Raw genomic sequence first — 11326 nt, forward strand, 5'->3', positions numbered from 1 at the left:
GCTGTATTATAATAGCTGACGCTATGGTTTACCAGTTCTCCAAAAGAGAGGCTATAAATTAGGGAGAGGATTTGAGGAATGGTGGATGAGAAATGGAAGTCATAACATTTGAAAACGAAGGGATAAATATAACTTGTTTTCATGTTATTGAAACAAGCAAATAAAAATCTCCAAAGCAAGCACACAACAGTAGCAAAGCTTGCATTTCCATGATTTATCTTTAGTGACAGGTTATTATTTCCTTAGAATATAATTTTTTTTCCCTTACTAACTTACCTAAAAAGGCCTTGATCCTACAAACCCTTGTACAAATACTTAATTTTAAGTGCGCGAATAATCCCACTGATTAGAGTTATTCCTACAGTTTCAGGATCCGGGCCTAAGTCACAACACGCAATTAAGCAGAGGCATTTCCAAAGAACTGCTTCATTTTCTTTTCTGGGGGCCTTACGCAAATGTGAAGCCAGCGGAGATGTGCAATTTAAATCAAACCTGAAAAACTGAAATACTTCCCCTTTAACGCTGCATTCATGCCGATAGAGTATCACATGACCTTTACCGTAATTTCTATTAAAATCATTTCATGTCTGGTTGCTTCTGCTATCCTGGCTCATTTGTATTGTTTACAACAAGTCATTGCTCTCGACAGTTAGTGGTGGCTGAATCCATGGTTACCAGTTTTTACATTCACTGGTTAAATGGAATGCAGCTCTTCGGTGGGGTTTCATGGAGAAAGCTCTTAAGAAACCACAATCCAGCTATCAATCAGGCTAACCTGGGAGAAATTAATCTGATAAACAGAAGTATCATTGTGTATGAAAAATTTATTGAAAGGGAGCTCGAGGCTTTTATTAGTTGCGTTCGCGAAAGTGGGCATGTTCGGATCAGACTTAGTGCACAGAAGACTTAGGTTATGTGGTCTAAGTCTGACATTCATCCATGTTGTGCCTTCTCTGGTGCTCACTGCTAATAAAACTATACCGTTTAAAGCTTTTAAAAAAATCTCAAACACTTATTTTACCAGAAATGTGCTCAGAATATAAATAGTGCTTAAATACAGGTTTAACCAGACTGCAGTCCCGGCAAAGTAACTTAAACAGACACAGACGAGATAGTAAAACACAAAATAGACAGCCCTGAGTAGAATTCAATTAAGACAAAAACCACCCCAAACAGTGCAACATCGTTAATGACTAAATTAAGCCTGCAAACAAATATATTTTACTGGTACCTAAGGACAATACGCACTAATTCCATTTGCTCTGTTATTTATAGTTTGGTGTAGGGTGGGGTTGCCAAAATCAAAAAGCAAAGCAATAACTGATTTGCAAGATGGACCCCCAAATCCTTTAAAATGCCTAAAAACATAAGAAAAGTTCTCTATAATTTGATGGCTACAATCCTTGTCCCACAAGCTACATGAGAGCAACAAATAGTTAAATCAAACATATTACTACTAGCTCATCTACTGCAAAGTCACTGTATCAGAAGCCCGAATTGATTTGTTTCCTTAGAACAAACTGAAAATGAATGTAACATAACATCCGAAAAAAAAAGAATCCCTCCTGCCCTGCTAATCGGATATTGTATAATGGTTGATTGCAGCTTTGCACCGTGCTATTGTTGCCTATATCATACATACTTACAGGTTCTGGGTTCTTCCAAGAGTTTGGTGCAGTTTCAAGGACAAATGTCTTAAGGAAGTCTTTCTACTGTGCAGCAGTGATCCTAGCTCTGATCTCATTACATGAGCAAAGTGCTACAGCTGACAAAATAAAGGAAACTTCCTGCGTGAAGAAGAAATCTTGGAAAGTCTCAGGGTTAAAAAGGCTGCTTAAATACGCTCCTTGATTTGCTCCCTAGTTGTGTATACACAGTAGCAGCTGATCTCTGTTTGCAGCCCTGCAGAAAGAAACCTTTGCTGAAAACCAATGGCATCACATTTCAGAGGAGATACTGCCAGGCTCTGGAGAGCAAAGCAACCTTTGACAACTTCACCCAGTTTGAATCACCGGCGTTTGCTGCATGTCCTGCAGGACTTTTGGAACTGTATATCTACTGTATTATTTTTATTAACGCCGCTCTGAAATCCTGCATCCTAGGCAGTCTTGACACAAGCAAGTCTCCCTCGCTGTAATAGGAGGTTTTGACTGTGTCACGACTGTTAACTGCAGTATTCGCCACAATATATTTTTGCTTTGTCTTGATTATGGCATTTGCAGATGAGAAGCTGTTAGCTGCGCTCAAAAGCATTTTCTGCTGTAGAATTGCTAAATTAAGTGCAATAGGCATCCTGTTTATCCCAAATTCATCTCGAGCCTGCCTTGCATCAGTCACACACTTCTCAGTCTTTTTTTTCTTTCTGATACAGAGTACAAGTCAACAGATTTGGGGAGTGGGAGGGGTCTGGTTCTTTTATTGAATATCTTATCTAGAGCCTTTTAGCATGGCCTCCATTGGACCAAAACCGTGAAGCACAACACCCCAAATTCAGCAAAGTTTGGTATTCTGACCGAAGTCCCTGTGTGACTTCAAGTGCCCCCTCAGCTCCCACCTTGGCCCTCCAGAACCAACCAGGGATGGGCAGAACCTGCATCAGCTTCTGTGTTTTTTACTGCTGTCCAAATAAACTAGTGAGAACAGAAAAGCAACATTTAAAAAGAATACTTGTGCTAGTGCTAATTCAACTCTTAAACTGGGAAGCAATACTCCCAACACATCCTCACATTTGACATCAAAGAATCGTCGATAATTAATTTGGATTTAGTTGTTTCACCATCTAGCCCAGGGTGATTCTCTGAAGAATAACTGAGACCATACATTGCCTCCACAAGCAGCCAGAGTGTGACCACAGAGCTTGCACACTGCTTTCCAAACAGGACCCCCTTCTCTCTCCAGGATAACCAGCAAACCTCAGACACAAAATTTAGAAGAGTCCCTTTTAAAAGTGCACCATTGCAGAGTTTGGTTAGGAGGAGTTAAGGGTTTTTTTCTGGGCATTTGTAAAACAGATTATTCACCACCCTCTTTTACCCTGAGGCGCTATGACTATTCTGGCTACTTACTGTGTGTTATTTCTTTAATATTTTGAACTTTATTCCAAAGGGCAGAAACCAAAACTGACAGAACACCAAGACAGCATGCTCTGTGATTCAAACAGCAAAATAATTGAGGTCCTGTGCGTACACACCATCTGAGTGTGTGCACTCATATTGCACACGCCTGCACACACTCACTCACAAGCACAAACAAGCACAAGGGTTTGTGGCCCAGTTTTCAGCGATACTCATAGTTCATGTCCTCACCTCCCTTCAATTAAAACAAAAAAGTAACAATGAGCAAAATCTGATTAGCAAAACATTAAAAATATTTTTCTTATAAAAGGTAGGCACTGTTTATAGCAGGGTAACCATACTGATCAATATGCATTTCCACCCAAATTTGCCTTCCTCCTTTGGGAGAATGATCCTGTCCACCCCCGGACTGTGTCACACTGGAGAAATGAAAGTGTTCGGTGGTGCCAGCAGGATTCATCTCATTCTTTTCCGACAGTGCAAGGTAGGGGACCAAAATCCCTGCTAGGAGGCTGGGCTCTTTCACCTCCGTCACAGCACCTCACCTCTCTGTGCCTAAACTGGCACCATCGCATTTAATGCGTGTTGCCAAGGGACAGTCTCTGTGCCTCCATTGCTCAAGCTGCAAGACAGGGAGTGCACATCGGAAAAAGATAAAGGACTAAAACCTGAGGGTGTGCGTCCAGTTCCCAGCTGTGCCGTAAGAAGGGCCGTGACCTTGGGCTGCTGCTCTCTGTGCTCCAGCGCCCAGCCTGCTGCCCAGACTCCGCATTCCTCGCTCTCAACCCTTGTCCACCTGCTCTGTTGGCTGTAACGTGGAAGGAGGGTAGTTGTTTGTTTGTTTGTTTGTTTGTTTTCTGTTAGAAATTCAGCACGGAGTAAAACAAGCTCTTTATGTCAGGTGGAACTCAAGGCATTAATTTAAGACAAGTAAAAAAGAAAATCCCTGTGGAAGCAGGAATTTCAGTGAATGAAGTTTCCTCCTCAAGAGCCTGTAAATACCCAAGTGTCTGTGCAGAAAGGCTGAGACATCCGGAAGCAGCACGAGAACAATAACCCGACTGTATTCAGCAGTCCTACCCCACACAGCCCAGCTGGCACTTGTCAAGGCTGCAGGACACCTACTCCAGGTTAGACTCCACTTCTCCTTACCTCTCCGCTATAATCATGTCCCATCTGTCACAGCTGGGTCAATACAGAACCAGGGACACTGCTCCTTCTGCTCGCTTTTTCTGTAAAAGTAGACACTGATCCGGACCACGGGACACCAAGGAATTGCCAAATCTTTATCCTCCCAGTATTCCCAGCTATACCCCAACCTGCGACACTCTGTCTTCCCTTTTCTCTCCTTTCCGATTTTCTCATTTAATTTTGTTTTCACAGAGTCGTATATGACAGGGAGCGTAGTAACAATTCGAAGTCCATTTTCCAGGCTTCAGAGGATGGGGTAAAGTAGCCTGGCTACTAAGGAGAGGCCACGAAAAATGTTCGGAGAGGATGGAGAGCAAGAGCTAGGTGAGAAATGAAGAAGGGGAAGCCAAGCCTGAGCTTACGCAATGTCAGAAGCTGTACATCTCCATCCCTCCTCCACCTGTCCCCAGTGGAAAGGGTGGCCCTCGGAAACCAACCCCGCTGCCTGCTTTTCTGAAATCTAAACTAGTACTGGTGCCCAAGGTGGGCTGTGCTCTGCCTTCCTGACACTCATCAGTTGTAACAAATTCAAAAGCTTCTTGCTTAATTCATGCGGGTCTTAAAATTCAAAGACATCATCAAGAGGAAGGCATTTAAGGCTAATGCTACGAACAAGTACAACAGGGCAAATTCTCAGTTTTAGCATCAATCTCAGGATATTTCTTGTATATATCAATACCCTGTTTCCAGGGGTCAAGTAATAAGAGACCAGCTTTCTCTTTTAAAAAGAGATTTCTAGCTCTTGTAATAAAAGAGGTATGACTGAAAGTATCCACAATAAGACAGAAGTCCAGCAGAAGCACAGTGATGCTTTTAAAAGTCACACATTTTAGCTAGTCTCAAAATTTTCAATAAGCAGTACTGGTTTTAATTATCTATCTCTGAACCCAATAGGAGTACATAGACTAACGAGAGCTACACCTGGAAGGTTCTCAGGATTTCGCTTAAATAGTAATTCGGAAACTCTGTCCATCCAGACCTGTCTGGTCTCTGCACGGATCCTGAATCTGTCCTATCCCCAGTCTATCCATACACATACTAACTGCGACTACTGGATTTTCTTTTTAGCATTTTAATGCATTTGGATCCTTGTCAATGTACGGAACACCTTCCTCACCCTCGCACAGCGAGTGGCTACAGTCTCCGCATTGAAATTCCTCCATAAAAGTCACTTCTCCCTTTTCATCTATTAAGACTCTAAACTAAAACTAATACAATCATCAAGAAATTTGTATGCCTAAGCTAAGTGTTGTTCTCATCAGCAGCTCTGCATTACCCGATCGTTCAGGATTTTCCTGTTGTATTTACTATGCTCACATTCTGTGCTATGTATACAATTAAAATTGTTTGGGTTTTCATACCATTCTTGACTTTTGTTTTCTAAAGTATCCAGCATACTTTGAAACAAATATAGGTGACAACATAGATGTAAATATCGCCATGGAGGCATCACAACAAATTTGATGCTTGGAATAATTCATTCAAGGTGTCTAGATCCAATTTAAATTCTTTCCCAATTTTAACCGAGGCTTCATAACCAGATGAACTTAAAACAAGGTGTACGACTTCATGCTACACTGGTAATCCACCCTAACTAGGAAATAAATTTTCAGTGATTAAGTTGAATTGTTCGTACAAAATGCCAGCTTCAGCTTTTCACTCATACAAAATAGCTTGGAAAATATATACTGCATGTGTTTATTATAGCTACAGTTGCCATGAACATCTATAACTCTCCAACAATTTCCTTGATTTATGTTCAAAAACATACAGGGCATGAAATGATGCCTGCAACCTTACATTTCCCTCAAGAACATTGTGGGGAGAAGATATATTCCAAAACATCATGTTAGATTCCTTGTTATGTCTCCTTTTTAAAATAAATGTATGATAATCAATTACACATGCTTCAAAGCAACTGCCACTAGATTCCCCAACAGAAAAGCTGTTTGAGGAAAGTTCCATTTTCTTTCCCCTAATGGTTGAGCTATAATAAGAGATCTTGCTCAGATATTAAAGGAAAAAAAAGTGTATTATTAAGGATAGGCCCTGCTCAACTTGAATATGCACGCACAGGTTTGTGCTTGCCTAGACTTGACTTAGAACAAGGCTTTTACAGAAGTAACATCTCCACTGATCAACATGCTAACAAAAGCATGTGCGTGTGAAGATCTTGCACCTAATCTCCTTGTCATATATGCTTGTTGTAATCCAAGTGATGTCAAGAGAACAACACAGATGATAAGTTAATGTATCAGGCTCGACTTCCCTTTCAACCTCAATATGCAAAACATTCATTTAAGAAGCCCACCCAGCTGTAGCTTCCACTAGAAACAGAAACCTGCAGATGTTTATAGGAATATCAATTAAGCTGGATGGGAGCGCTGCCATTAACGCGGGTGCATGTAAAATTGGGCTTTGCAGATCTGCCTGAACTCCATGCAGAGGCTGAAGTGTATGTTTTCTCCAGAGTATTGAGGCCCACGGGTTATATGCCATTAACAGGTGAGCATATAGGGATGATATCTTCACAACCTCGTGGCTCCAGCACAGGGACAAGGGCAGCATCCCCGGGCAGCACCCTTGCCCGTGGTGGGGAGACCGGAGTGGCCGGGATTGCATGCAGTGCTTGGCACCCAGCATAGCAAGGGTCAGGATCTTTTGTCTCCTCTGCACCAGGTAGTTTTTGTCGCCTTCACCCCAAACAGGGAGCTCACACTCCCTGCCTCTTTTAAGGCCCTGGGTCACACCACAAACTAGACAGCTGGCAAACACAATAGAAAACTGGGCTGGATGGGACAAGCCTCTCTAAGCAGGACTTAAACTTACTGGCACTGAGTTCCAAGTGAATATGGAGTAAGCTGGATGTGAGACTTGTTTCAAATAAAACAGCCCTGTTCATCCCTGCAAGTGTGCAAAATGTGTGTACGAAATCTGGAAACAGAAATGAATTCACTCATTCCACCCAGTTGTGGTTTTGTTTTCTGTCTTCCTTTTGAATCAAACCCTCAAAGAACAAAAAATCGCAGGAGAGGAAATACTGGCTTGCACCCTCTTTGGACTGCAGTGCTGTTTTATCTGTTACTAATGAAGCCGAGGAGGAGGAGGGGAGATCACTGGACATGCGTGCCTATTGCCCATGCGGCCCCAACTAGATAGCATCAACAGTTGTTCTCCTATTTTCACAGCGGGAAATAAGCAGGTACTAGCTGTATAGGAATAATCAGGAGGAATCTAGGTCAAAATCAAAGCAAGTCTCGTCTGTCCATTTGAGGAAACTCACATGCAAACACAATACCCATGTAAAAACAAAGAACCTATTTGTTATGGTTCTCTCTCTTAAGATTGTTAAACAAGCATGCAAACACTGGCCTACCTTGACTAAAAGGCACTATTCCTTTAGTGTGACTTTTGAAAAGGCATTCAAAATCAATATAAACTCGAGATATTAGGAAATTTTATAATCATTATTTCACAAAGGCAGACTTGAAAGGGTCTCTTGTTCATGGGTAAATCTTCAGTTAGTTTTTCTAGTACCAGTGGTTCAATCGAAAGATTCGCCAACTGCCCCCTGGAGAAAACTGAAGATCTGCATTTAAATGGAGATATAGTATTTCCAAATGCATGGTACCTGCAAGGCAGATACTGTCAAGGTTTCTCAGTGAGTGGATCTCAAATTGTATTAGGTACATTTCAGTGCCATAACTATCCCCATTTCACAGGACTGGGGCTATTTCCATATCATTTTTATGTGTGCATGCTTTGTAATATTTGTCCTGATAAGTCAAAATTAAACCCCCATCTACAACAAAGCCCTCACATACGAATGACAAGGAATTACAACCTTATGTATAATTTTCTGATATGCACAATGAAGACTATATTAGATAGCTGGACTAGAAATCTTAAATAATTGAAAACTCTGATGACTTAATAGAGTAGTAAGCTTGGTTTACAGTGCAGCCAATTTAGAGCCATAAAAACACTGTGTAAAATTTTTATCTTGTGGTTGACCATTACGTATCCTATTTATTATTCCAAAGTATTTCAACAGCATTTTTCTTCATCAATGTGGCTGCTGGCATTTAGCACCCACTCACTAAAAGCACGTGATTTTCCTGGAACAGCTTTAGGAAAAGAAAACAAAAAATTAGCAGATCACTACAAAACTGTTCCTCGTTGTAATATGCATCTTTTCACATTCTGACTTGAACCGACTTCATGTGCTGCAGAACACATTCAAAACCACCAAGACTTAAATATAATAAATCAAAGCCATATACATTAAGTTAAAAAGACTGGTGTAACTACTGATCCTGACACATCAGAGAACCAAAAAAAAAAAAAAAAAATCAAATCTCATGAATACTTTGTTGCTAATGTACACGAGTTCAAAGAGCAGTGTTCCTCTTAGGAAAACATCTTCATTTTCATATCAGAAAATCATCCTAACCTTCCAGAAAAGTTTTTGTGAGCATGGAAGGAAACCAGAGAGAAGGTTTAGAGTGCAAAAGACACTTGTGATGGGTTTCAGACACGCAGGCATTAGTCCAGCCAGCCTCTCGCTGAAATTCAGGTTGCAATTGAAACGTCCCCGTAAACAAGGTTACTGCGAACGGCCCAAGATATCCTTCTCAGCAACACCTTCACCAGGAGCCCTTCAGCTGTCTACTTAGTTTGTTATACCTTATCTCACAGCCCTGACATCCTAATGCTGATTCAAATTCAGGATTCAAAATGAAAGATGAAATATCTCTAAGATCACTTAATATTGAAATACCATTGCAGTAATAAGTGGTGCCAGGCTCGAGATAGGGATATAGTACTCTAGTGGTAACCTTTTAATTTCTGACAAAATACTGTGGAATAACTGTGATGCTGCAGACACAGTTAATGCAATCGATTTGTTTTCCTTATTTTGATAATGAGCACACTGAATGTCGTGTTTACCTTCTCCTGCCCCTGGCACATTTTAAACCGTAAAGTCCTCTAAAAGGAGACCTGCCAGATTCCCAGTACAGACAAGAAACCCCCCACATCACAGCCCCCCGCTCCCCCCACAGCACGCAGAACCACAGCTACCTTGATGCTCTCAAGACAAGGAAGATCATAACCACATGAGTCACTTCGTCATTCTAAGTCTTTGGCTATTTTCAGTGGAAATGCAACGCACGCACCATGTATAATCTAATGTAGGTTATATTGTAAACTACTCCCATTCTGACAGCGATGGTAGGTATGCTACAACAGAACATTTTGTCCTGTGAAATAAAACAGAGAAGTAGCACCAAAACGTATCAGGCAAGTTTTGCACTTTGTATTTGAGACCGGGCGCTAATAAATGCTTAAAACTTCAGTGGTTTTATACAAAGGGCATTCAGATTTCTCTCCTGGCCACAAATGATGATAGGCTGAAGTGGGGGGGGGTCATCTCTTTTTCTGTTGGGTTATGTTTGCTGTCAGAGTTTCTTTAACAGCATGAAAATACAGGATTGGGGGCGGGAAGATATTGAGGGGGGTAACAATTACAGCAGAGAAAGCCAAGCTGCTCAGAGCCTGCCTTCCCACACTACCATTCACCTTGATTTAGCAGTCCTTCATATTCCACTCATTTTTCCTTGCCTCCCCCATTATTTAGTCATCTCCTAAATGCAGTCCTCTCTTCTCCGGTATAAAGAGAAACATACGAACTAGACCGAGTACTCAGAGTGCTTCCCCTGCAGCACTTCAAAACATACGTCCAGACCACTCGCTCCTTTATAGCATTACTGCTCGGGGGAAGAGAATAAATAAATAAATAAATAAAATAATGAATAAATAAATTTCCTCGCAACCGGGTCACATTCAGCCCCCCACATGCAACCACTTCTCTAAACCCCTCAAGCCCGGAGCTGGGGGAGCACGCAGTGCGTGGACTTTCCGCACTTTCCTTCGCCCCTCCGGGTTTGGGGTGCGAGCGGCCCCGCTGCCTTTGTGTGTGCGTGTCCCCGGGTCCTGACACGACGGCACCGGCAGAGCAAAGTGCGTCCACGCCGCCGCTCCGGCCGGCCGGGGACGGCCGGGGACAGCGGGGAAGCAGCAGCCAGCGGCAGCCGTGTCCCCCGCCCGGCGTGCAGGGCTCCCACCGGGCCTGCTCGGCTCCCGCCAAGCGCTCGCAGAAGTGTTGCGGGAAGGAGAGGGCGGCGGGGGAGGGACGGAGACGAGGACGGGCCCCCCCCGGCCGGGCCAAGCGGGCCCCGCGGCTGCCCGGGCCGCGCCGCAGCCGGGACACTTCGGGGCTCCCGAAAGGGCACCCCGGAGCAGGGAGGGCGACACGGGCAGCAGTCGCGACAATCACACGCGCCCTGCAACCGGCTTTGAGAGTCCGGTCCCCCTTCCCTCCTTGTAACCGCCAGAGCCACCCCGGGACCCCAGCCCCAAACTCTTGCTGACTAAAGCCTCGTCACTTCCCCGGCACTCCTGACCCTGGGCAAGGGGGGGAGGACAAAACCTGCTGGGGGAGGATCTGTTAGCAGAAAAAACAAGAAAAAAGAAAAAATCATTCTCCCTTCCCCCCTCCCCCCCCCCACCCCGGACCAATAATTTTAAATAATTGTCCGAGAGACGAGAACCACTAAACCCCGGGCGGCCGGTGCTGTCGTGCGGCTTTTTACGAAGCTGATGTTCGGGGTGGGGGGAGATGACTCTGAGCAAGTGCAATTGGCAAGGTCTGAAGGTGGAATGGGGTGGGGGGGGAGCGCTTCTGGCAGCGGCTCGTCTCCAAGCAAAAACATGCCCCCGATGCAATGTCAGCTCGCAGAGGTGCGCGGTGGGGAGGGGGGGGCTCGCTTTACCTGGTCAGCTCAGAACCGCAGGCAGGTTAATCAGGTGAGTCGTCAGGGATTTTAAAGAAGCCGAAGCCGGTTTCTTTGCTAGGAAAGTCTACAACACCATGCAGGGACATTGCAAAATCTTTACACACGCCTCCTTTAACTGGGCTCCCGCGACCTCCGCCGGCGAGGGGGGAGCCGCCGGCGGGCTGCAGGCCGTGCGGCGCCGCTGCGGCGGGGCGGGGGGCGCGG

The 11326-nt window shown here is 44.0% G+C and overlaps 1 protein-coding gene across 7 annotated transcripts in view; it reads right to left on the bottom strand.

Moving 5' to 3' along the window:
* The window catches only part of ESRRG (estrogen related receptor gamma), a 387444-nt gene extending 376165 nt beyond the window's left edge, over positions 1-11279 (bottom strand). For 3 of the 7 annotated variants that reach the window (XM_065631557.1, XM_065631555.1, XM_065631556.1), the window contains exon 1: positions 1647-1870. In XM_065631557.1, coding sequence (XP_065487629.1) covers positions 1647-1744 — 98 coding nt within the window. In that variant the 5' untranslated portion in view covers positions 1745-1870. Of the gene's footprint in view, positions 1-1646; positions 1871-11098 lie in introns of those variants that run through there. The other 4 variants (XM_065631563.1, XM_065631562.1, XM_065631569.1 and 1 more) reach the window with 3 other exon arrangements.
* Between the last annotated feature and the right edge of the window lie 47 nt (positions 11280-11326).

This window comes from Caloenas nicobarica, chromosome 3 (assembly GCF_036013445.1).
Source record: "Caloenas nicobarica isolate bCalNic1 chromosome 3, bCalNic1.hap1, whole genome shotgun sequence".
NCBI lineage: Eukaryota > Metazoa > Chordata > Aves > Columbiformes > Columbidae > Caloenas > Caloenas nicobarica.